The 27,140-nt window shown below is 40.1% G+C and overlaps 1 protein-coding gene across 7 annotated transcripts in view; it reads right to left on the bottom strand.

The window, feature by feature from the left end:
• The window catches only part of dcp1b (decapping mRNA 1B), a 100,780-nt gene that overhangs the window by 64,147 nt on the left and 9,493 nt on the right, over positions 1–27,140 (bottom strand). For 3 of the 7 annotated variants that reach the window (XM_041215798.1, XM_041215799.1, XM_041215802.1), the window contains exon 1: positions 936–1,064. In XM_041215798.1, coding sequence (XP_041071732.1) covers positions 936–944 — 9 coding nt within the window. In that variant the 5' untranslated portion in view covers positions 945–1,064. Of the gene's footprint in view, positions 1–935; positions 1,065–18,377; positions 18,419–27,140 lie in introns of those variants that run through there. The other 4 variants (XM_041215800.1, XM_041215797.1, XM_041215801.1 and 1 more) reach the window with 2 other exon arrangements.

The raw sequence follows: 27,140 nt of genomic DNA, 5'->3' as shown, positions 1-27,140 counted from the left end.
GCAAACTCTTTCTAAGCCTTTGCCAACAGCACTCTAATTTGGCTGCCAATAGATGGACTAGCACAGCTGGGAGGTGACTTGCCTGCAGTTTGGTTCCTTCAAGTAAACTACCAAAGATCCAGATAACACTTTTTTTTAGTTCAGATCTACATTTTTACTAACAATGATTTTTCTATGTCTCCAAAGACAAAAAGGTGTACAGATAAAACTGTATGCCATTACAATATAAATTATTGACGTTAAATGATGCATATAGGACCAGGGTCTGCTTTTTATTCAAGTGGCTGTCTATACTGTGCCAAACAAATGTGCATAGGGATTTTTTTGGGGGGAGGATGAAAAGAAAACAAATTTAAACACAAATCCACAATCTTAAAAAAGAATATTCATTCCACCTGAGGTTAGTTACTATGTTGTTTGAATGTTCAACTCACTGCCCTGAGTGTGCTTTCCTTTCATCTCCTTATCTTCCACATCTCCCAAAAAGTAAGGTCCCACTGTTATTTGGGCTCCTCTCACAGATAAGAGGGTAGACTGACTTTCTCTCTTAGTCACCATCAATGAAGCTTTACTTCTTTAGCGTAGGACCTTTGTTATTCCATGGAGCATTCCATTATCATGAAACACTGGGACACTAGCTAAAAACTGGTAAAATTGTGTACAAGTTATAAAAATGGAAATGCTATAGCGATTATGATTCAAATTGAAGCGCTCTTACTGACTGTACAACATTAAGGCAGGGGGTCACTATGTGATAGTCCTAATCAATAGTCAAGGGGAAAAAACAGCTACTTCTGTTCAATCCAAGTCAGTTTTGTTAGTTCAGGAGCAAGAAACAGTTAAGCCAAGCTGTGTCTGAAAGTTAAAAATGGTCAATATATACAGTACAATTTTATCAACAAAGCACAGTCACAAAAAAGAACTTCCAAACTTACATTGTGCATTTCTATAGAGCAGAAAAGGGTCTTGTAACTGAAAGTCCAAATCCTTAGTAATTGGTTCAGTCCTGTTCTCCACGCTAAGCCTGTTCATGATGGTGAAGCCATGCCTTGGAGAAGCAGATCTAGAATCAAAAGCAGAGAACGGCAAGTCAGAATAGCATTGACAAACATTTAAAAAATTGACAACCTTGCACTGACAATCTATTTCTACCAGTTAATCCAAGTATCTACAAATTGCTGTGAACAAAGAAAAAGCACCCACAGTAAAAGAGATATTGATGGACTGTGTATATTTGAAAAAAAGTATATTAAAAAGTATGCAAATTATTTTTTCATTCATTACACAAAATCATAACCATCACCGCACCAAAAGTGGAAAAAAATTGTTCTTTTGAAACATTACCGAGCAGGTAAGCAGTTACATTGCTGCCTAAACTAACATCCTTGCCTCCTGAAAACTGATCCTTTCCTAAAGTGGATTTTGGAAAACTGTACCTTCATCATGTGTTGGAATTTTTAAGAACAAGGGGTGTTAAGCCAAGTAGTATTAGCTGGGACACTGACTTATTGGCATTGCAAATGGAAGGGACTGGTAAGAATTCCACAATCTGTCAATATGGACATATGAAAAGATAAGCATAAAAGACCAAGTCATCAAGCTAATCACCATTCCTAATGGTTGAAGCATCATGATTAGGCATTTCTTGCACAATGCTCATTGTATCCTAACCCTAAATCCACCGTCCCCCATCCCAAGAGGTGCAGCATTCAAACTCCGGGCAGATTAGTGCTGAGATGATCTCTCATCATTTTGTTGTATTTGGGAGGAATAGATCCTAGGGTCCTGGTAGAGCAGGGATGGGGTTCCAGAAACATCAAAGATGTAGGTTCTGGAGACATTGGTGCAGTTATGCTGGTATATATACCTGGTATCCAGGTATGCTGGACAAGGAATCCTGTGATTTTAGAGATTGGGAGTATCAGGGTAATCCTTCAAGGAGGCAGCAAGGGTAAAATAATGTAGGGATTTGCAGGCCAGGGAGGGAGTTCAGTGATTTAAGAACGAAGTCCTGGGTTTAGTGCAACTCGGGAAAGAATTTAAGAGAATAGGAGGCGCAAGAGAGTTAGAGTACCAGTGCCCAACAGTACAAAGGGACTGGGTCCAGGGAAATAGTAACCAAACTAAACTTGGGCTCAATCTCCACTCCCTAATGCATTCATGCCTCTTTCTTCCCCGTCCACAGTCCCTCTTACACCCTCCGGTATCATTCCACTACTTTCTCAGTTGTCAAGCCAGTTTCTGCCTTCGTAATGTTGTCTTCGCCCTTTTAAGGATTAGTATTCTGCTTCTTCATGGTCAGGATGGAAAATTGATCATCTCTAGATCTCATTGTTGTTAAGCTGGTTTAAGCAAATCACAACTTTTAAATCTCCTGGATTGTACAACCTCACCAAACTGGAAAAAGCAAATAGATTCACTTTAGAATTTTGAAAAATCCTATTTCTGCAGTATGGATCAACAGTTTCAGAAACTGCATTACAATCAAGTACTGGTGCATAAAAAGGCAATCCCACAGAATGTTTCAATATTGGATGACTAATACAATTTCTCTTGTTAGAACATTGAGTAGCTCTACAGCACTGGTGGAACATTTTACAAGCTGCACCCAACCATAACATTACCTTTGAATGAAAAATGCTCTGATGAAGGATAATAAAAGCCAAGCACAAATTACACAATTTGTAGCAAGATTTGGGGGAAAAAATACCGAATGGAAATTCCAAACCATTCCCCAGCCCCACATCCCATCATGATTTTGTGGTGTTGTTATTCTGCCTGTACCCGACTGAAAGAAATCGGTGACATTGCTGTTACTCTGACAATAAGATACAAAGAGCTCCTCAAAGTCTGACAACTGCAAAACTCACATGAAATGCTAAATCTACATGTGACAGAGCCAATATCCTTATGGCAAACATGACATATCAAAGCAAGTTGATATGACATGCAATGGAGCTACACTACAAGAAATGCTTGCTGTGAAAAGTGATTTCTGCCAAGTGCTAGCATATCATTCATGTTGGACATTGGGCAAGCAATTCACATATTCCATTCAACACAGGAGGAAAGGAAAGCAGGATGCAATGACAACTGTTTTTTGCATTGTAATTTCAACCTATCAACAATGGAAACCAGCGCATTAGACAAGAGCACAGGTAGCTAACTCTGAAGCAGCAGACTTTTCTGATTGCATATTCTCTGTTGGCAGACAATGGCTTTGCATCCATTGATGGAATTAATGAAGGATCTGAGTGCTTACCAATGTGAAAATTATTGATGCTTTGGTAATGAATATTGCTGCTAGAGAGAGTAAGAGTAAGTCCAAGCAACTGGGTCCCATGGGCAGGGAAAGATAGAAAATCAGCCCTGCCATAGCCTCTCCTATTTTTGTGACTTGAGAGTAGAATTGACAATATTGTGGCCAAATGTGTAGTCAGCAAACTGTAGGCACAAAAAGCAAACAACATAAATCAAGTACTGATGAAAAATAACTGAACTTTTCATTGCACAGCTTATATGGCATTCATGTTTCAAAAACACTTTTTCCCAATAGTTTGATTTTAAATATATTGAAAATTAATACTTGTTTAAAGCAAAAAATCAACTTCAAAATCAATAGGCTATATATATCCTGCCATGTGTAAAACTGAAAAAGCACTCTTATTAATTAATCAAGAGGCTTGATGGCAATTTAGTAAAATACCTCCCCAACTTTAGAGCAAAATATATTCTTATAAAGGTGTAGCCTTTAGTGCTTTATATGTATATATTTTTACAGTCAGACATTGTTTCATCACCATTTCTTGTATTTAGAGCATTTCAATCTCAGTTATCAATATTTTCAGATGGTGTTTTAAGCCAGATATAAAATTTCTGTAGTTTGCTACTACAAAATTCAATTTTCAATAAGAATGGGCATGGCACCAAAATCTCTACAAAAACCATGCAGGGTTAAAATTTGTCATCTACCTCTTCATTTGTGTCAATTTTTTTTCCCACCTCTCCTGAAGCTGTTGACTCCAAGTAGCCATTATGTGTAATGTTATGGCAAGGCTGATGGTAAATACTGAGCTGCCCAAATCCCAGAGGGAAACTCGAAACAACTACCAAAACAGTTTTTGCAATTGGTATAGTATGAGGTGTTCTGAAAACAGGAAATGATCTCTCCAACTATTTGTGATGATTTTATAGTGAACATTTATTAAAATAAAGCAATAAAAAACACAATTACACTTCAACACAAGAATGGCTTCACATAAAACAGTACTTTAAAAGTTCCACAAGATCCTAATTTAACTACCCTCAGAGCTAACTGTCCCCTTTTCTGTTGAGCAACAACCCTTCTATAGATTTCAAAATCTACATAATTCCAGTAATTTTTACCACACAGTGCCTTTATTTCCTTGGGATGCCCTCAGAGGCTGACAGCACCTGGTTCTCCCAGTCTGGCCTTGTTCACTCTGTCTTCTGGTATTTCAGACCAGCTATCCTGCTGTCTTCTGGGAGTTCTAAGCAGCTACCCCCACTGAAGCTTCAGTATTTCCTTAAATGTGTTCCTTCCCTTTGATCTCTCTATTGTCTCAACCAGTCTCTTCAGGAATGCTTTCTTTCCAGAATTGATTAAACTTGTTTCTTTACCCTAGCTCTTAGACTTATTAAAAACAAACTTACCCTATTTTTACCTTACACCTTTTTACAACTTGCATATAACCCCTTCAGACTAAAACAACTCAATTCAAAACCACTCCTATTATTGCTTTATGTAAAATTATGATTGAAGTCCCCATTTAGTTCATTAACATATCAAGACCACTTCTTACTGTTGGTTTTAGGCTCTTGCAGTCACTCGAGCTCTTACTCCAATACCATATTTACAAACTTCCAACAGCCTGTCTTCCAGTACATAAGAAATATGACAGGGTTATTAACAGAATAAAAACATCACAATGTCTTGTTTCTTGACAGTAAATTAGCCTTTACTCCGAGTACTGGCATGTTATTCAACCTGGGGAACCTAGTGAAGCCCATTCCCATCCTAATCTGATTTCTGCAATTCCAACAGCGGTCCATGAATACCAAGCAGGACCTTAAATCTTGGCTAATCTTCATTTTCCAAATCAGGGCAACGACGTTAACTATACTACGCTACCACTATCTCACATATGAGATCCACCAACTCTGCACAGATCAGCAACTGAACCTTCAACCTTCCTTCTTAGTTCAGTCACCCACTGAATAAACTCTCAGAGCCATCAGGAAAAGATGTACCAATTTTAAATTTCAAATTAAAAATGTATTCTATAACTGATGAGAAATAAACTAATGGCACTAATTTTAGGGCATCATTATTTTCATCTACCTGAACTATAAAATTCAGTTTACTGTAGTACAAACAGATGGAGCCAATTTCTAATGTGGTCAGTGGAAGTTTATTCTGTTTTCTACTACTCTTCCCCCACTCCCACTGTCATGTTTTCTCAAAACTCCTTGGAAAATAAAGCACTCATATAGTGGCTGCTATAAGAAACTTCCCAAGATGCTTCAGAAGAATTCCCAAGATGCTTCACAACAAGGGAGAGATCAAGTAATAGTGGAGGTGCTCAGGGAGGTTACCAAAAGTATAGCTGAGGAAGCTTTTAAAAGGTAAATGAAAGAGCGGCAAGGGCTAAGAAAGGAATTCCAGAGTGGTGCCGAGACAGTTGAATATTAAAAATATTGGAAGACTTCCAGAAAATACATACAATGGGTAAAGATGAAATGGCTTGAATTCATAGTATCCAAAGCCAGCAAATCTTGCAGTTGAACATAAGGAACCATTATTCTCTTCTTTGAAGGGACTAAGTGAATGAAATAGTTCAGTTTTCATACAGCACAGCGTTCAAAATGATGTTCCTGGCAATAAACAGCAAGCTATTTCAGACTCGACTGCTAAATATATTATCCATATATGGGCATATATATGTATTTACAGACATACACAAATGTATAAGGAAAAAAAACACTGCTGCATGGATTACATTTTCACAGCTGGAAAATATATTTTCTTAGCATTGCATATGGAGGGTTACCAAACCTCAGCATTGCACCAGATATTCCTGGAGCAGTGCATTTCATGGAATTCCGTTTCATGGCATTCTGTTACATAAATGTTTTTCTGCATCCTTCAGCTCACAAACATTTTGCATGTTGATTTGCTGGAGTGCAAACTGGGAACAGCATAGTGAGGACAACAGGACATCGAGGACCTCAGTGGAACCAATAAGGGATCTCCTTAACCAATTAACTTTAGGGGTCAAGAAAGAAACAGATCAATTGAGGTGAATTGAAATAAGGAACTGAGACTCAACTCAGGTATATGAAGAGAAATAGGAAGGAATTTTATGGCCACTTCCACCAGCGGGATTTTCCGATCCCTGCTGAAGTCAACGGACTTTTAAACGACTCACCACATTTTCCAGCCCTGCCTCTGCTGCAACGGGGCAGTAAAATTCTTCCCATAGATTATGAAAGATTTAACTAAGCAAAAAATGACAGAAATAGAAAAACAAAATTAAAATATTAGTTTTAAATCTTGAACAACGAGCTACATGAATGAATGAGATTCTACAGCTTAATCTGTTTAATTATGGCCACAGGCCGATTGGTCTTGTATTAATGATTACCATGTTGCTAAAAATGCACTTGGGATGTTAACTTACAGGCTTAAATTTGTGGTTGGTTTAATGTGCAAATGAATGAGTGAATCTACGGAGTTATTAAAAATGAAAATAGGCGAAGAGCAGGATTCTGTTCATGTAAAGCAACTGGCAAAATACCGTAAATTCATGAGCAAGTTCTAAAGATATGCCACTTGTAGCGTATCTCTCTTTTCTCTCAACTTGTTAGCTGAGTTACCCATTAATGTGTGCCACTAACACAATGTTATATTTCCAGCAAGTTCCAGCCGATTATCTTTTAAGAAAACTTTGTTTTCCAAACATTCAAACTCATTAAAACACTAGCTGGAATCTTTTTTTTAAATTCATTTACGGGATGCAAGCATCACTGACAAGGCCAGCATACATCGTTCTTGAAAAGATGGCGGTGAACGGCATTCTTGAACCACTGCGGTCCCTGTAGTGCAAGTACACCCATAGTGCTGTCAGGAAGGGAGTGCCAGGATTTAGACCCAACGACAGTGAAGGAACAGCGGCGATATATTTCCAAGTCAGGATGGTGAGTGGCTTGCAGTCAGTGATGTTCCCATGTATCTGCTGCCCTTGTCCTTCTAGACAGTATCGGTCGTGGGTTTGGAAGGTGCTGCCTAAGGAGCCTTGATTTCTGCAGTGCATCTTGTAAATGGTACACACTGGTACCACTGTTTGTCAGTGGTGGATGGGGTGCCCAATCAAGCAGGCTGTTTTGTCCTGAATGGTTTCAAGCTTCTTGAATCTTGTTGGAGCTGCACTCTTCCAGCCAAGAGGAGAGTATCCCATCACACTCCTGACTTGTGCCTTGTAGATGGTGGACAGGCTTTGGAGAGTCAGGGGTGCATTACTCACTGCAGGATTCCTAGCCTCTGACCTGAAGATGCTGAAGCTGTTTGTGTCCAAATGCAGCAAGACCTGAGCAATATCCAGGCTTGGGCTGACATTTGGCAGCTGTGTCAATCAATGGCACTACCATCGCTGGATCCCCCACTATCAACATCCTGGAGGTTACCATTGACCAGAAACTGGTGCTTAACTGGCGACAGTGCTTAAGGCTGGCCTCAAAGAAAGCTGTCCACAAAGACCTAGCAATCTTTGTGGCAAGGATTTCATCCTTTCCTAAAGCTAATTTGAATCTGCTGCCAAATCTAGGAGATCTCCAGGTGTTCAGTAACAGTGATGTCATTAAGCAGAGTAAGCAGCCAATCACAATGAAATAGTCTCAAAGATAGCAAGTAAAGTGCACCGATTATCCTTCACTTTGAAGCCTTACAGAAAGTGAAAAAGGGACATATACATTAGAGCAAAAATATTGTTAACCTCATGTTAACGACCTCACAACTAGCAGAATGCAAAAATTTGACTAACACAAACATAGGGTCAGAAAAATTCTTCAATATCCTTACGACTTAGTACACAGTTAAGAACTCAGTTACTTCATTAAAAGCGCAACCTTTTCAGGGGATTTTAATAGCGATATTACAAGTTCTTGTCAGTTCAGTTATTAGTAATTGATTGCAGTCTGCAGGACTTCAACAGCACACCATCTGGAGAAATGTATTATCACTGATAGCAACTTTTGGATTTCTGTGTTTAACTGCGCGTGTGTGAACACCAGAAGTTGGTGTAAATTTCAGAGGAATAATGCTGGACAACGCTGACAGCTCTTGTCATCACCACTACAACGTCCAAGCCAATATTTTCTGTAAAACCTAGCATCAATACACTTTAACCTGATTGTAAGGAGCCATTCTTCTCAGCAATAAGAATCGAGTTGACGCTATAATTTTTGTACTTTGAATTTAATAAATTTCATCAGCATGTTGCAATAGACAACTGTTTTTACCTCTGGGTCCTGGTTGGCAGATAACATGATGTTCCTCTATCTGCTGGCCATTATGGTAAGTACAATGTGAAATAAGTTTGAGCATGTCAATTAATTCGTGAGCAGGTCCAACTGAGTCTGCAGCACAGAACTGTCCCAACCTCAGGACAAATTTGTAATCTCAATTAGACGGCTGGGATCAGAAATGAAAAACTGCTCATGTGGGGTGTGCTCATCTGAGGTTCAAGCAGAATATTAAATAACTGTATTTGCATTTAGCTGTGCTATTTCTGCCTTGAAGGAAGGACCGAAATGGTTGGTTTTATTCCCAGCACCAACATCTCTCAACTTGATGACCATATATAAAAAAAATCATCAAATTTTCATTTGCTTTTAGGATCACATCAAGTTTGCCTTACCTATGCCAAATTAATTTATAACATAAATATTTTGTTCCTTTCCTTCTGAAAGTTTCTAACCTTTGTACTCCAGCTTCTTCTTATTATTTATCAAATAAATGTATGTATATACAATAAACCAAGGTTTTCTAAATTGTGGTCTTCTCTAAAGCTCCCAAAAACCCATTATGCAATCAGATGTCAGGACATGTTGCTCAAAGATAATTATAACATTTTATATCATTTTTGAGCCACCTTAGGATCTGTGTCTTGCTGAATTACAGATAATGCTCTTTTGATCTTTTAAACAGCAGCACCTAGTTCAGTGTGCTGAGATGCAAACAGTATTTTCCATAGTTGTAACAATGGTATAACAAGCATTTATGCATATGAAAGAACGATGAGAAAGCTTAATTAATTTCCTGATGTCAAACATACTATAATAGTCAAAACTATTTTTTTTTAAATGTTCTCATGTGATGCTCCAGCAATACACTTCTATCAAGTACCAATCTTCAACCCAAGAAAATAATGTCCCATCACACTTCAGGTAAACCCAAGTCAATAAGCAGATACATAGTTTCCACATTTTAAGAAATGCAATTTTAAGTTGCAGAGAGTTAGGTAAAATGCATTTGCGTTCAAATAAGGTCACTGATACTCTGTTTTGCCAAACATTTTCATGAACCATTACCCATTCTAATACTAAAACATCACGACTGTAGCAAAACAGAAGAGATTAAATTCATCATGTATTGCCTCCATTATATGCTGCATAGAGTTTTACATATTCGTACATATATTTGTTACCCAAAGAGAGGTGAGAATGTGGAACTTACTACTTCAGAAACTAGTTAAGGGTAACAGTATGGATCCATTTAACGAGAAGCTGGATAGTATATGAGGGAGAAGAGAATGGAGGGTTATGCTGACAGACGAGGAAGATTGAGAGGAGGCGAGTGGAACATAAACGCTGTTGTGGACTGGCTTAGCTGAATGTTTAGGGGAGGTGGTGGCATGGTGGTAATGTTGCTGGGCTAGTGACCCAGAGGCCCAGCCTAATGCTCTGGGGTCAAGTGCGTGAATACCACTATGTTAGCTGGTGGAACTGAAATTCAGTTAATAAATATGGAATTAAAAAGCTAGCCCTGGTATTGTGACCATGAAACAATTGTCAATTATTGTAAAAACCCATCTGTTTCACTAATGCCTTTTCGGGAAGGAAATCTGCCTGTCTTTACCTGGTCTGGTCGACATGTGACTCCAGACCCACAGCAATGTGGTTGACTTTTAAATGCCCTCTGAATGGCCAAGCAAGCAACTCAATTGTATCAAACTGCTACAAAATCTACAAAAAGGAATGCAACGGGACGGATTACCCAGCATTGACCTAGGCACCAGAAACAATAACGGCAAAACCAGCAATGTCAGCCTTGCAAAGTCCGTCTTATTAACATCTGGGGGCTTATGCCAAAATTGGGAGAGCTGTCCCACAAATTTGTCAAGGAACAACTTGACATAGTCATACTCATGGAGTCATATCTTCCAGACAAGGTCCCAGACGCCACCATCATCATCTCTGGGTACATCTTATCCCATCAGAGGTGGGGGCACAGAGGTATACAGTCGGGAGGGAGTTGCTCTGGGGGTTCTCAAATTGACTCTGGGCCCCATGACGTCTCATGGCATCAGGTGAAACATGGGCGAGGAAACCTCCTGCTGGTTACCACCTCCCACACCACCTCAGCTGATGAATCAGTACTCCTCCATGCTGAACACCATTAGGAGGAAGCACTAAGGGTGGCAAGGGCACAGAATGGGTGTGAGACTTCAATGTCCATCATCAAGAGTTGCTCTGCAGCATCATGAGTGACCGAGCTGGCCGAGTCTTAAAGGACATAGCTGCTAGACCGGGTCTGCATCAGGCGGTGGGAACCAACAAGATGGAAAAACCTACTTGACCTCATCCTCACCAATCTACCTGTCGCAGATGCATCCATGACAGTATTGGTAGGAGTGACCACCGCCCAGTCCTTGTGGAGACAAAGTCCCATCTTTACATTGTGAATATCCTCCATCATGTTGTGTGGTACTACCACCATGCTAAATGGAATAGATTTCAACCATATTTAGCAATTCAAAATTAGGCAAACATGAGGTGCTGTGGGCCATCAGCAGCAGAATAATATACCACCACATCCTGCAACCTCATGACCTGGCATATCGTCCACTCTACCATTACCATCAAGCCAAGCGTGGTTCAATGAAGAGTGCAGGAGTGCATGCCAGAAGCAGCAACAGGCATACCTAGAGGTGTCAACCTGGTGAAACTACAACACAGGACGACTTGCATGCCAAACAGCAAAAGCAACATGAGATAGATAGCCAAGCAATCCCAGAGTCAACGAATCAGGTTCAAGCACTGCAGTCCTGCCATATCGAGGCATGAATGGTGGTGAACAATTAAACAACGAACAGGAGGTGGCTGCATCGCAAATACGCCCATCAATCATAGGGGAGCCCAGCCCATCAGTGCAAAAGGCAAGGCTGAAGCATTCGCAACAATCTTCAGCCAGAAATGCTGAGTGGATAATCCAGCTCAGCCTCCTCCTGAGGTCCCCAGCATCACAGATGTCAGTCTTCAGCCAATTTGATTCACTCCAGGTGATAAAGAAACAGCTAAAGACACTAGACACTGCAAGGGGTATGGGCCCTGACAACATCCTAGCAATAGTACTGAGGTCCTGTGCTCCAGAACAAGCTGTGCTCTTAGCCAAGCTGTTTCAGTATAGCTACAGAACTGGCATATGCCCTACAATGTGGAAAATTGCCCAGGTACATCCTGCCCACAAAAAGGACAAATACAACCCAGTCAATTACCACCCCATCAGTCTACTCTTGATCAAAGTGATGGAAGGGGTCGTTGACAGTGCTACCAAATGGCACTTACTCATCAATAACCTACTCACTGACGCTTAATTTTTAGTTTAGGTTCCGTCAGGGCCACTCAGCTCCTAATCTCATTACAGCCTTAGCCCAGGCATGCACAAAAGAGGTGAACCCAAGATGTGAGGTGAGAGCGATTCCCCTTGACATCAAGGAAGCATTTGATAGGATGTGGCATCAAGGAGTCTAAGCAAAGCTGAAATTAATGGGAATCGGGGAAAAACTCTCCACTAGTTGGAGTCATACCACGCACAAGGGTTGTGGTTATTGGAGGGCAATCATCTCAGTCTCAGGACATCACTGGAGTTCCAACGAGTAGTGCCCTAGGCCCAACCATTTTCAGCTGCTTCATCAGTGACCTTCCCTCCATCATAAGGTCAGGAGTGGGGATGCTTACTGATGATCGCGTAATGTTCAGCACTATTCGCGACTCCTCAGTAACTGAAGCAGTCCATGTCCAAATGCAGAAAAACTTGGACAACATTCAGGCTTGGGCCGATAAGCAGCAAATATCATTTGCACCACACAAGTGACAGTCAATGACCAACTCCAATAAGACAGAATCCATTAACATTAACATTGTTGAATCCTCCCAATATCAACATCACAGGGGTTACCATTGACCAGAAACTAATCTGGACCAGCCATATCATACTTTGGCTGCAAGAACAGGTCAGAGGCTGAGAATTCTGTGCAGGGTAACTCATCTCCTGACTCCCCAAAGCCTGTCTGCCATCTAGAAGGCACAAGTCAGGAGTATGATAGAATACTCTCCACTTGACTGGATCAGTGCAGCTCCAACACTCAAGAAGTTCAACACCATCCAGGACAAAGCAGCCTGCTTGACTGGAACCCCATCCACCACCTTCAACAGTTACTCCCTCCACCACTGACGCACAGTTATATTGCAAAATATATAAGTGTTTCAAGGCCAGCTTCAGTTCTAAATCTTCATCAACTGGCTTTCTGGAATTGATTATGATAGCAAAGAATGGTTGCCTAAAGGAGAAGAATGGAAGCTCAGACAATATTTTTTTTTAATGAACATACATACAAATTAGGAGGAGTAGGCCACCTGGCTCCTCTAGCCTGTTCTGCCATTCAATTAGATCATGGCTGATCTGATTGTAACCCAACTCCACATTCCCACCTAACCCCGACAACCTTTTACCCCTTGCTTATTGTTAGAACCATATGGCAGCAGCATGTACCACCTACAAGATGCACTTATCAAGGCTCCTTCAACAGCACCTTCTGAACCAGCAACCTGTATCACCTAGAAGAACAAAGGTAGAAGATGCATGGGAACACCACCACCTGCAACCTCCCTCCAAACCACACACCATCCTGACTTGGAACTATATCGCTATTCTTTCACTGTTTATGGATCAAATTCCTGGAACTCCCTCACTAACAGCATTGTTGGCATACTTGCACCATATGAACTGCAGCGGTTCAAGGTGATGGCTCACCACTACCTTCTCAAGATCAATTGGGGGTAGGCAATTAAAATCCTGGCCGAGTCAGCGACGCCGACACCCAATGAAAAAACAAAAAAAGTTAAGTTAGTAATTGTACATTGTTTTTAGCCATATACAGGTTGTGGGCATTAACTGATGATTCACCTGAATCCCTACAAATAGACAGAGTGAAACTGTGCTGGTTGTGATTTGGAGGTGTATACTTGCAAAATATATAAGTGTTTCAAGGTTAGCTTCAGTTCTAAATCTTCATCAACTGGCTTTCTGGAATTGATTACGATAGCAAAGAATGGTTGCCTAAAGGAGAAGAATGGAAGCTCAGACAATATTTTTTTTTAACAAACATACATACAAATTAGGAGGAGTAGGCCACCTGGCTCCTCAAGCCTGTTCTGCCATTCAATTAGATCATGGCTGATCTGATTGTAACCCAACTCCACGTTCCCACCTAACCCCGACAACCTTTTACCCCTTGCTTATTGTTAGAACCATATCTACAAGAACTAAATTTTCTTTTCAGATGTGGAAGGACATTGCATTATTTGGACACTTGGGACCCAACCTGAATATTTTTGTTTTAGAATAAAGGTCATAAGCTCATCTTGGACTGAAGCAAGCTTGCCTTTTCCAAGAAATCACATGACGTCAGCTAAATGGCCAGCATGGCAATTATAGAGAAAAACAATTTGTCTCTTTGAACTGCAGCCACTTTAATTGATGGGAAAAATCTGTTTTAATGGCAAAGGCCGAGTAATTTACTAGAAATCACCAACAGAAGAGCTGAACTTCTTGTTTTAAACCCAGCTGGGAATGAACTGAGAAGGGGAAAAGCTGCCCAGCTTGCTCGCTCCTTGCTTTGCTTAAAATACAGGGTGATTATCAGTACCCAGCTAGGAATCTTCATCCCAATGGAACTCATCAATATTTGGAAACCCAAGAGGCTAATACGAAGAGGATTGATCAGGCTCTGTTTTCCTCTATGTTGAAGCTCTGTTGGTGAGAATCTCCAGGCATCTACAGGGACTAGTAACCCATCCTTACAAGAGGGAGCACCAGATCAATAGTGTCAAAACCCTGCGAACTTCATTCTTTTTATAAAGATTTTTCTTCAACTGTCCATCTCTGCAGAGACCCTATTTGTTTGACCTTGTGTGCGCATATGCTGGGGGATTTTAAAAGAGATAGATAGATACACTTTCAGATTACAAATTGTGTTAACCAGTTCTTGCAACTTGTTTTTAAAAAAGTTTCATTTTATAATAAATCAATCATTCTGAGATCATTGAAAGAAGCCTGGTTAAAGTCTCCTTTAATCTGGGTCTAACAGTAGCGAAGGTAAATAATTGGCTTTTTTGGTAAGTGAATTAAATATTTACATTGATTATATGACCTGTGGAGTAGTGCGGCTAGATAAATTGTGCATTCCTCCCATCCTGGTCATAACCTTATTAAGAATCGATCTACCTCTGCCTTAAAAATATTGAAAGATTCTGCTTATACTGCCTTTTGAGGAAGAGAGTTCCAAAGACTCACGGCACTCAAAGAAAAACATTTCTCCTCACCTCTGTCTTAAATGAGTGACTCCTTATTTTTAAACAGCGATCCCTAGTTCTAGATTTTCCCCACAAGAAGAAACAGTCTCTCCACATCCACCCTGTTAAGACCCCTCAAGATCTTACATGTTTCAGTCAAGTCGCCTCTTACTCTTCTAAACTCCAGTGAATACAAGCCTAGCCTGTCCAACATTTCCTCATTAGACAGCACTCCTATTCCAGGCATTAGTCGAGGAAACCTTTGAACTGCATCCAATGCATTTACATCCTTCCTTAAGTAAGGAGACCAGTACTGTACACAATACTCCAGATGTGGTCTCACATAACCTCCCTACTTCTGTATTCAATTCCCCTCGCAATAAATGATAACATTCTATTCGCTTTCCTAATTACTTGCTGTATCTGCATACCAGCCTTTTAGGACTCATGTACTAGGACACCTAGATTCCTCTGCATCACAGAGCTCTGCAATCTCTCACCATGCTTCATTTTTATTTTTCCTGCCAAAATGGACAAAACTACAATCCTTGTAGCCATTTGAAAAATTACAGAACGTAAATGTTAGGGCATGATGTTCTCAGAGTCTGAACTCTGTGACCAGTGGAAGAATAAACTGGATATGTGAACAGGGATTATATTACCAACGAAGAGGAAACAAGGTAGGGCCTCGGCTTGGTCTCTTCCTACAAGGAATAAAATCAGAAGCAAAATATTTTGAGTTGGATGCATGCCTGTCAGTTGGATACTGATGAAGATTTAGACCTTAGAAGAAATTTACAAAATAATAACCCTGCTAAATGTATGGTTAGGCTTCGATAGTTTTCAAAAAACAGATAGTCATTCCATGGAGAAATATATCCTGGACTTTATCAGATTGTATAAAAGGTTGATGAAATTCAATTTGGAAATCCCTAGATCAGTATGAGCACTTAAATTGCAGTTTTATGCTAAAATATCTCATATGAAGAAACTCCTGGTTCTAATTGGTGTTTGGTTCTCAAAGGGAGACCCTCATACATTACATGTCTGTTGCCATACAAAAATTCCTGGGGAAACAATCATTTTTTGCAGTCTTCATGGAGCAATTGGGACATTCCACAGTAAAAAAAAAGAATGGAAGACTCAATGGTTGCCAGATTTTGAATTACCCAGGGTACAGGCATCAATACCATAAAAGACAGGTAGAATGAAGATAAAATCACCTTTAGAAGATCTGGCTATTACAGAAGACAAAATTGGAACAGTAATAATTGGCCAATGAATCGCAGGACTGCCCAAGGAACAGTTAATAGGTGCTTCAAGTGCGACTCGCATGCAAGAACTGCCCAAAAGGCAGGGTTTTCGAAATGACACATGACGCTCAGAACTCTAAGGAAGAGGAGAAAGATAAAGATGAATCCGAACAAATTATACTGGTCACAGGGAGATTTAGTCCTGTGATGAATGTGTTAGTTCTTGACATGTTTAACTGTTCAGTGTTCAGAGTGCTTGCACTTCAACAGTATGCAGAACAGATTGATTAAAATGTTATCCAGATTCACTAAGTAGTGAGGAACGACACAAGATTAAGGGACATAAAAGTACTACTTGCTTCAGATTTAGTAATGACAACACATTGAATTACAACTCTCTTTAGTGACCTCAATGTAAGTTAACTGGAGTAAGCCATTTTATTAGTACAAATGTGGTCTCTAGTGAGATACCTATGCTGTTGAAGAAACTTTCAATGGAAAAGGCAAAAATTAAACTTGACATAGCACATGATAAAGCAATAAAGCAGAGAAGCACCTATTAACTGATAAGGAGATTTCTATACCACAAAAAAAAGGGTTACAGGAAATGGGAAAGTCATGGTAATGGGTCATTATTTTAAGACACTACTTATCAAGCAGGGCAACCGAACTGTTAAGATCATTCCTCACGATTAATTGGAATTAATTAGAAAATCTCGGATTCAGCTGATAGAAGCAAATCACACACCTTGTACCTCAAGCACTCGTGTTTTGTGATGAAGTGCTGAGGAACAGAATATAGTAAATCAAGGCTGGGCAGTGGCAATGTAAGTGATGACACACAGGACAGTGCTATCACATCCAAAGGCCAACTGCATACATTGGATACTCAGGTGACATATTCCAGAAAGATCTAGTGAATGGAAGGATGTGGCAATTGTAGGGAGTGCAGGAAAAGCTACTGGCAAAATTTAACATTGGTTAAATATTCACAATGAAGGCCAACAGTGAGATCCATGGACTGGCAGAATGGGATGTGTGTGGAGAGTAAGAAAGCACAATACAAGTACTGATAGTGGGTCTAGATGTGACTTAAGTCAAGAAACAATCACGTTGAGAAAGACCCTAAAATTCTGGAAGATTTTAATCTCATAGTAGTTGTTACAACAGACAAAAGTGGAAGTAGAATCCGTAGCTTGAATATATTATGCAAATAAAAGGTCACAATACTGTCTCAGAGAACCAGAACCATGAGTCCGTATGTTTGTGACATTTTGGTGGTTGCCAATAAACTTGAAGATAAACTAAGTGCAATTAGATAGTTGGAGAGAATTTGGAGTTTATTCTGAGGTACCAGATAAAGGGCAACTAGCTTTGTCACACAGATAGATTTCCACTGTAAACATCCTCAACAATGGTACTTATAAGACTAAAGCAAGTCTAATTACCATGGGCTTTGAAGAGTGCCTCGGTAATACAAGTGTTAGAGTGGGCACTTCCTCAGCTAGAAACGTAATCTTGACTATCTTTTGAGCTGTTTTGACCACTAGTTCATGGAAGTGTAGTGTAGATCAATTAATATAAAAGCCATGTTTCTGCAGTGCAATTCCAAAGCTAGAAACTAATCCCAAGCCACTTGAGTGGGCAGACAACTTCCTTCCAGGTCTCTGAAAGGCCATTCAAAATCTAAGAACTAGGAGGTGCAACAAGTTTCAACTCTTGGAATAACCTGGCCTCCCTTAATATTTCACTGCACAGCCATCGGCAAAGCTTGCTGTTTAACAAAACTGAAAGCATACAGGAAAATTGTACCGTTGTTGAGCACACCATTTGAAACATCTTACAACTCAACATATAACAAACTTGTATAAAAGTAGAAAATTGGCATATGGCCTAGACATGGAATTTATTCCATAGGCACACCCAGAAGTTAAACACAAATGCACCCATTCCAGGATGTCAAGTTACACTCAAATTTACTGCCAATCCCATTAGAATACAAACATTCAACCAACACAAATGGGGTAAATAAATGTAAACAATTGGGGCCCACCACACATTTCTCTTTTTCGCTCCACAGACTGGAACATAAAACTTGACACCCCAAGTGTAGTACTGAATGAGTATCGCACAGTTGGAGGTCTCTGGGCACAAATACAGAGGACATTCAAGGTCAAGTAATTCAGACATTTAGTGCAAAAAATTGAACGTCACACGTAAATAAAATTATGTCCTACTGATTGTCCATACCTTGCATAAACAAATAAGGTCCCTTCGACGTCAGTCTTCTCCTGTGATTAAAAAGGAAAATTCATACAGCCTTTAATATTTATGAAAGTCATGCATCGTATGGTACAGGAAATTAGCGGAAACTCAGTATAAATGAAAGTGCGTGACAAATCTCAATTAAAAATTAAGATGCAGCATTATATTTTAAAAAACTATTTGAAGGTTTCTGTACTAGTATAGATATACCTGCGTATCTCAGTCAGACCATTAAGGGGATAGAGCAAATGTATTGAGTGCCAAAAGACAACTAAACTCCACATTTCATATTAAACAACTCAAGTATTAATGACAGAAAAGCTCAAGAACAAAAGACAGCATAATATAAATAAAGTTCATTCAAGATTTAGAATCAGCACAGTAGAGGCCTGGAAGTAGGTCATTCATCCACCTTTTCCAAATTGGGAAATGGTATGATTCTGCATGATCTAGGTTAAGGCTTAAAAATAAAAAAAAAATGAAGTTTTTTCTTAAAAGACTGATTGAAAGTTTGTAATACAAACTTCAATTTTTAAAAATGGCTTATATTTGTGCCTTGAGTGTACACAATGCCAATTAAATGTCTTCCAAAGTGAATATTATCCATGAGAAGAGCTCATACGGTTCTCAATAGTTTGTCAGCCATTCGGCATCACTGCAGGTTATGCAGGCACATAAGACGAACACAGCCTTGTTAAAATTGAGACTGAGTTTTATTCCACTATAAGCTTGGAACAGTAAGATTCTACCAAATGTGACCTATTAGTGAAGTAATTTACAAAAAACTGCAGTTATGGGGAATCTGAAACAAAACTCCGCAAATCAGGCATATTTGTGAAGAGAACAGAAATTCACCTTTCAAGTGTGGACCCTTCATCAGAGCACTTCAAGTGTGTTACAGACCAATTGGCACAGACCAATTTCACCCCTAATATGCTTACTTTCTTATAAATTTTGATGAAAATCATAGCAGCACTTCAAGTGTGACACATATGAATGCAGGTTTGATCTCTTATTGATCATGAACTGAACCAGAGACATATCAAACAGGAAGAGGCCAGCCAGAGGCTGTAGCACTCTTTCAGCATATAGGGGAAAGGGAATTCATGAGCATGAGACTCATTTGGGCAGTACTTAGAAAGACACACAGTCTACTACTGACAGTTGCTCTTAGCAGCAAAAGCATGGTAAATCTATAAATTAAATAGATAATAAGAAAACGGTGTAAATCACAATTCTGAAGAATGGAGATCACAGTCAAGTAAAGTGGTACAATCTTTCATGCACTGTTCTGTAATTCGCAAGAATGAAATGCAGCTGTTACTAATGATTCTGCTATTTTCTATCTCCAACTCCTCTAGATCCATCTTTTATTTCACTACTTGTCCCATTAGCACCCCGTTTTATCTTATACCATCTTCCCCTGTGTTTTGGTTCGGTGTGTTCTGTACACCAAAGTGAGAATAAAGTTAAATTCCTTCTTGCCTCTAAAAAGTCATGCTCCAAAAATAATAATCTTGTGCATTAAGCACTAAAAGCTTAAACAGAAAATAACTATGAAGCTTAAACAGAAAATAACTATGGTCTTTTAATTTTAAATGACTAGAAGAATACCATAATTAATATTTAGTTCTTCACTCAGTGCATTTAATATTAGTACATTTTCATGCTTTATGCATTTAGTTCTGTGGACCGCCACTATAAACTACACAAACTTTGCACAGAAATTTTATCAACCTATAAGTATTAAATTCTCAGTTCTATACATGCTGTATTAGCTAGAAGACAGGTAAAATGCATATTTGTCCTCCATTGCAATATTCCATTGAACAATAAAAACAAACATGGTGCAAGGAATTAACTGTGCACATAACATGGAGAAAAGAGCTATTACCAGCAGAAATCTTATTTGCAGTACTTATAGCATGGGTTTTATCTAGTTCTTCACCAATGCATTGTAATGAAAGTACTTAGCAGAACTTCTTGAAGCTTATCATGATGCAAACCAATTAGTTTCATCAAATGGCCATAGACCTTAAGAATTGTAATATTTTAAGCATTCTTTGCATCTTTGAACCAGATCATCACAAATTAACTAAAACAAAATACTGCTGCTGCTGGAAATATTTAATAAAAACAAAAAATGCTGCAAATACTCAGCAGGTCAGGCAGCGTCTGTGGTGAGAAAAAGAGAGTTAGTGGCCAGAATCTTCCAGCAGCCCACCCTCGACCCCCCACCTCCACCCTGCAGAGGGGCCGGTGAGCCACTGAAATCTCCACACACATTGGCAGGACTGGAAGATCCCGTTGGCCTAAGAAGGCTGGAAAATTCCAGCCAATGTTTTGGGGCAATAGCCTTTTTATTAGAACAGGAGAAATTTAAACAGGTTTCAAGCAAGTGCAGAATGCAGTGGAAGCTGGGAAGGGAGAAAAAAAAAGGAAGGTCTGTGATAGGGTGGAGGGCTGAAGAGGTTAAATGACAAAAGGGATGATGGTGTAAGATAAAAGAGGGTGCTAGTGGGACAAGTAAAGAAACAAAAGATGGATCTAGAGGAGGTGCAAATGGCAATAGCAGAATCATTATTAACAGCTGCTGTCAGAAAAAAATGGGAGCTGTGATTATGATCTGAAATTTCTGAACTCAGAATGCTGAGTCTGGAAGTATGTAAAATGCCCAATAGAACGATAAGGTGCTGTTCCTCAAACATCTGTTGAGTTTCATTCAAACAGTATGCAGGGGACGGAGGACAGAGTTCACAGTGGGTTGGGGCAAAGATTTAAAATGACAAGTAACTGGAAGCTCAGGGTCATGCTTGCCAATTGAACACAGATGTTCCACTAAGTGATCATCCAGTCTGCATTTGATCTCCCAGTGTTGAAGAGACCACATAGTATAATGTATTCACCGCTAACAAAGTTGAAACTTTTAAAAATAAATTGCTCTTTTATCTTGATGGAGTATTTGCAGCCCTTGATGGTGAAAAGGGAGTAACTAAAAGGGCAGGTATTGTATTTGCACAGAAAGGTGAGGTGGGAAAAGAAAGAAGTGATTACAAAGTGACCCAGGGTGTCACAGAAGGAGTAACTTTTAGTATACTGAAAGATGAGGGATTGTGTGTTTGGATGTAGCATCATGGTGGAGCTGGCAGAAATAATGGAGGATGAAAGGCTGATGGGATAGAAGATAAGGACAAGGTGGTATCATTGTTTGGGAGGGAGGGGGAGGGGCAAGAGCAGAAGTCTGAGAAATAAGATAGGCACGGTCGAGGACACTGTAAACCACGGTGGAGGTGAATCCGCAGTTGAAAAAAAAAGAAAAACATATGGGAAGTATTGATATAAAAGGTGGCATCATCAGAACAGATGCCACGGAAACTGAGAGAATAGAATAATATCCTTAGAGGAAGTAGAGTGGGATGGGATGTTTGGAGAAGATATGGGGTCAGAATCTCAGCATGGGGTCAGTTAGGACGCTAAGGTCGGGAAGAATCTGGTTCAGTCAGTGGCTGGTGGTGGAGGGGAGGTTAGCAGCAAGAATCAAGAATATGTGATAGGACCAAAAGCTCTTCCCAATATTTAGTTGGAGGAAACTGAGCTCATCCAAAATTGAATGTCACAGTGGGGCTATCAAGAGGTCTTGAAAAGGTCTGGAGTTCAGTATCATCTGCAGACAGATGGAAATTGACCCCAAATCTTCATTATAATGTTTCCAAGGGCAACATGCAGATGAAGAGGAGGAGTAGGCCAAGATCATACCATGGGCCTCTAGGAGCAACATTCCTTCAGCATCTAACATTAAAAAAACACTCCCCACTCCCCAAACAACTTGCTTAAAACTGTACTTTCCAATTCCAAATGCAAGCTTCTGATTCTCTTACTTTTCTCTGCGCAGCTATTTCCTCAAATTTACTTAAGATGCAGTCACTCATGCCATACTTTTACTGTCTCCAAACTTCCCATTCCCTTAAAATGATTCTCATCTCTGCTCCTTCAAATAAGCAGGGCATACAACTAAATAACTCTGGTGCAAAACTGGCTTAACCATTTATCAAGCTCTACACATCAAGCTCTACAGGGCCTCACTCTTCTACTATCAAACTTGCTAGTATTTCTGTGGCGAGTAACTCACCTCCTGACTGCCCAAAGCCTGTCCACCATAGTTTTGTTTTCCTGAAGGGTAAACGGGCCGCCGTGGAGATGGTAACTTTGGCCAAGGGTTTGCTTTCCATGTCTGGTCAGAGCGTTCGTCAAACTCACCACAAAACTGGTCCTGACTTTTATGACAAGTATGGAAATGCTATCCTTTTGAGAGGATTAGCATTCTGTGTTACAGTCTAGAGTTATGTTGTGACGCAGGCTGGGCTCACATGGAACATGTCTCCTATTGGCAAGATCACCCCTCAAAATTGGAGAGAAGACTAGAGGAATGGATTAAGTGTTTGCAAGAAATTGAGTACAGATGGGCTGGATTGCAAATTTGCTTCCAGGCTCATGGCTTCTGCTGTACTGATGACCTCTGTATATTGGGTCTCATAGTAAAGCAATAAGTTATAGAAACGTTTTAAAAAATCTACAAGGCACAAGTCAGGAGTGTGATGGAATACTCTCCACTTACCTGGAAGAGTGTAGATCCCACAACACTCAAGAAGCTCGACACCACCCAGGACAAAGTGGCCCCCGCTTGACTGACATCACATACACAAACATTCACTCCCTCCACCACGACTGCACAGTGGCAGCAATGTGTATCAGCTACAAAATGCACTGCAAGAACTCACCAAGCCTCCTTAGCCAGCACCTTCCAAACCCACGGCCACTACCATCTAGAAGGACAAAGGCAGTATACACATGGGAACACCACCACCTGGGAGTTCCCCTCCAAGCCACTCACCATCCTGACCTGGAAATATATCACTATTCCTTCAACATCGCTCAGTTAAAACCCTAGAACTCCCTCCCTAACTGCACTATGAGATGGGCAATTAATGCTGGCCTACCTAGCCATACCCATATCCCATCACTGAATAAAAAACATTAACGAAGCTGTAAAAGTAAATTCTAATTTCTTTCAGTTTTGGTCAGTGATTGACAAGGTTCCTGCTTATAGGCACCTGCATAACTAGATAGAACTGGTTCCTTAGCCAGCAGTGACTGACTCACCTGAATCTGAGCTAGCATAAATGCAGGAGATTCAACGGATGCCAAAATAAGTTGCACAAAGGTGCAGCTGGAGATAGAATGCATAAATCCAGGAATGTGGTGAGTATTGCTGCAAAACAACAACATAGTTCTCCTTGTTTTAACTGAGCGATGTTGAAGGAATAGTGATATATTTCCAGGTCAGGATGGTGAGTGGCTTGGAGGGGAACTCCCAGGTGGTGGTATTGGTATTCTTGAAAAGTATCTTGATGAGCGCACAACGAAAATCTTTGACATGTCTCTTTTTTTCAGCAATACTCAAGTACTACGAAATGACAATTTGGTAAGTGAGGGAATCTGGTGCAGTGAGGCAGGTGTTGTTGTTCTGGCCTTTTACAAATCGGAAAAGTGCAAGAGAGGAAGCCGGAGTCAGAGAGACTGGAGGGCTAAAGCCCAGAGGTATTAAGTAGGTGTGAAGATAGGTAATTGTTGAGTTTTTAGTTTTCTTCCCCCCCACCCCCTAAACTAGGGCAGTAGTTTAAACCAGTACTTATGGAGATAAAAACAAAAAACTGCGGATGCTGGAAATCCAAAACAAAAACAGAATTACCTGGAAAAACTCAGCAGGTCTGGCAGCATCGGCGGAGAATAAAAGAGTTGACGTTTCGAGTCCTCATGACCTGTTGAAGGGTCATGAGGACTCGAAACGTCAACTCTTTTCTTCTCCGCCGATGCTGCCAGACCTGCTGAGTTTTTCCAGGTAATTCTGTTTTTGTCTTAGGGAGATAGGTTTGGTAGGACTGAGTGGCTTGCTAGGCCATTTAAGAGTCAACCACATTGCTGTGGATCTAGAGTCACATGTAGGCCAGACCAAGTAAGGAAATTATTGAACCAGATGGGTTTTTACATCAATCGACAATGGTTTCACGGTCATCAGACTTCTAATTCCAGATTTTATTGAATTCAAATTTCACCATCTGTCATGGTGGAATTTGAACCCAGGTCCCCAGAGCATTACCCTCGGTCTCTAGATTACTAATCCAGTGACAATACTTCTATGCTACCGCCTACCACGTGGTGTAACTACAAAGGGCAATTAGAGATGGGCAATAAATGCTGGTCTAGCCAACAACACCTATATCGCTTGAACAAATTAAAAAAAGATACAAGTATTATGTTAAATTTATAGCGTAAGCAGTTAAATTCCCTAATTTAACTACAGATAATCATTGGTTGATATTTTAAATGTGAAACCTAATCAGTTAAATACAAACGAAATGAAGATGGCAGAGCAGCTAAAGCATGTGGGAGTTTGTGGATACCTGTGTGAGCCATGGCAAACACATCTACAGTAAGTGTCTGCAGCTCGAAGAACTTCAGCTCTGAGTCCAAGCTTCAGCCAATGTGATACAGCGGGGAAGGGGAAAATTACTTGGACACTTTGTTCCAGGAAACAGTCACATCCCTTCAACAAGATACTTCAGATTTGGTTCCTGGTCAGCGAGTGGCGTGTGTGACTGTAAGAGAGGCAGGTATGGGAATCCAAAAGTAGCAATTCAGGAGCCTGAGCCCTTGCACTTGTCCATGAGGTTTAATGCTCTTGCAACCTGTGTAGATGAGAGCAGGAGCTGCAGAGACGATGAGCAAACTGAACACATTGCAGGGAACCATTTGGTGGTGGTGGTGGTGGTGGTGGTGGGGGAGGAAGGAGGAGTACAAAGGAATGTAGTTATCATAGGGAATCGACACTTCTTTGCAGCCAAGAGTACAAGTCCGAAGGCTGTGTTGCCTGCCTCAGGGCTGGAGAGGAACTTGGCATGAAAGGGGAAGGATCCACTTGTCATGGTCCACGTGAGTATCAACTAAGAAAGAGGTTCTGCTGAGGGAGTATGAACAGCTAGGAATTAAATGAAAAAGAACCATAAAGGTTATAATGTTGGATTACTACCTGAGCCACAAGCAAATTGGTGTAGGATGAATAAATTCAGAGAGTTGAATGCGTGGCTCAAAGGTTGGTGTGGGAGAAATGGGTTTCGATTGATGGGACACTGGCACCAGTACTGGGAAAGATGGGGCTGTACCATTGGGAGGGTCTTCACCTGATCTGCACTGGGACTAGTGTACTGTTGAATCATAAAATGAGGGTTGTAGAAAGAGCTTGAAACTAAATAGTTAGGGGTGGCATGGAGGGTTCACATGGGGGAGATTTAGAAAGTTAAAGAGAAAGAACAAAGCAATAGTGTAGGGTAGCAATGGAGTTAACGATAACCAGAGTGTGATAGGAAGAGGCAGAGAGTACAAACAGAAGAATGTGTCAGCAAGTAATGTCAGAGTTGGGAAAAATGGTCAATAAGACCTAATTAAAGGCTCTTTTATCTGAATGCACACAGCATTCATAACAAGATGAAAGAACTGATAGCGCAAATGGAAAGTTACTGTATGATATGATAGTCATTACAGAGATATGTTGTAAAGTGACTATGGCTGGGACCTGAATATTCAAGGGTATTTGACATTTGGAAGACATGTAGAAGGGAAAAGGAGGTGGGATCACTCTGTTAATCAAGGGTGAGAGTAGTAAATTATCTTGGCTCAGAGGATCAAAACGTAGTGTCAATTGGTGGAGGTAAGAAATAGCAAAGGAAAAAAGACACTAGTAGGGGTAGTTTATTAGCTCCTCGACAGTAGCTACACTGTAAGACAGAGTGTAAATCAACAAACAATTCTAAGAAAGGTACCGCAATAATTGTGGGAGATTTTAATATGCGTATAGATTGGATGAATCTAATTAACCTTGAACATCCTTGCTTTAAATTTGATACCATCCTTAAATTCGTTAGCCATGGATGGTGCACACTTCTCATAGTCCATTGAGGAAGAAAGACCCTACATCTTTGTTGAGAGTTATGAAATATCTCCTTAAATGTATCTTAGAGGATGATTCCTTGGAATGTATTCAGGACAGTTTCTTAGAACAATATATTCTGGAACCAACCAGGGAAAAGGTTATTTTAGACCTGGTAATGTATAATGAGACAAGATTAATAAATGTAAAAGGTTCTCTAGGCAAGAGTGAAAAATGTAAGTCTGCAATTAGACTCTTAAATTAAATAAAGGCAACTATAAGAGTGTAAGGCCAGAGGTGGCTAAAGAGGACTGGGGAAATAGGTTAAAAAGTAAGATGGTAGAGAAGCAGCAGCAGACATTTAAGGAGATATTTCATAACTCTCAAAGATATAGCCCACTGAGAAAGACTCTGCGAGAATGATGCACCAGAAGGATGCACCATCTGTAGCTAACAAAGTTAAGGATAGTATTAAATTTAAAGAAAGGATGCACAATGTTGCAAAGATGAATGGTAGGCCGTGAGATTGGGAAAATTTTAGAAACCAGCAAAGAATAACGAAAAAAATAGAGGGAGAAATTGGAGAATGAGAGAAAACAAGTAAGATATAAGACGGTAAAAACTTCTACAAGTATTAAATGGAAAAAATGCAGCACCGGTGAGCACTGGCCCCTTAGTGTTATGAGCTCGAGGGAGACCATTAATTTTTAAAAATAAACTTGTACTCAGTTATTAACTGAAAGAAATTATACCACAAGATTTCA

This window comes from Carcharodon carcharias, chromosome 21 (genome assembly GCF_017639515.1).
Source record: "Carcharodon carcharias isolate sCarCar2 chromosome 21, sCarCar2.pri, whole genome shotgun sequence".
NCBI classification, from domain to species: Eukaryota; Metazoa; Chordata; class Chondrichthyes; order Lamniformes; family Lamnidae; genus Carcharodon; species Carcharodon carcharias.
The sequence above is the reverse complement of the archived record's forward strand: the minus strand, read 5'-3'. Positions and strand labels throughout refer to the sequence as shown.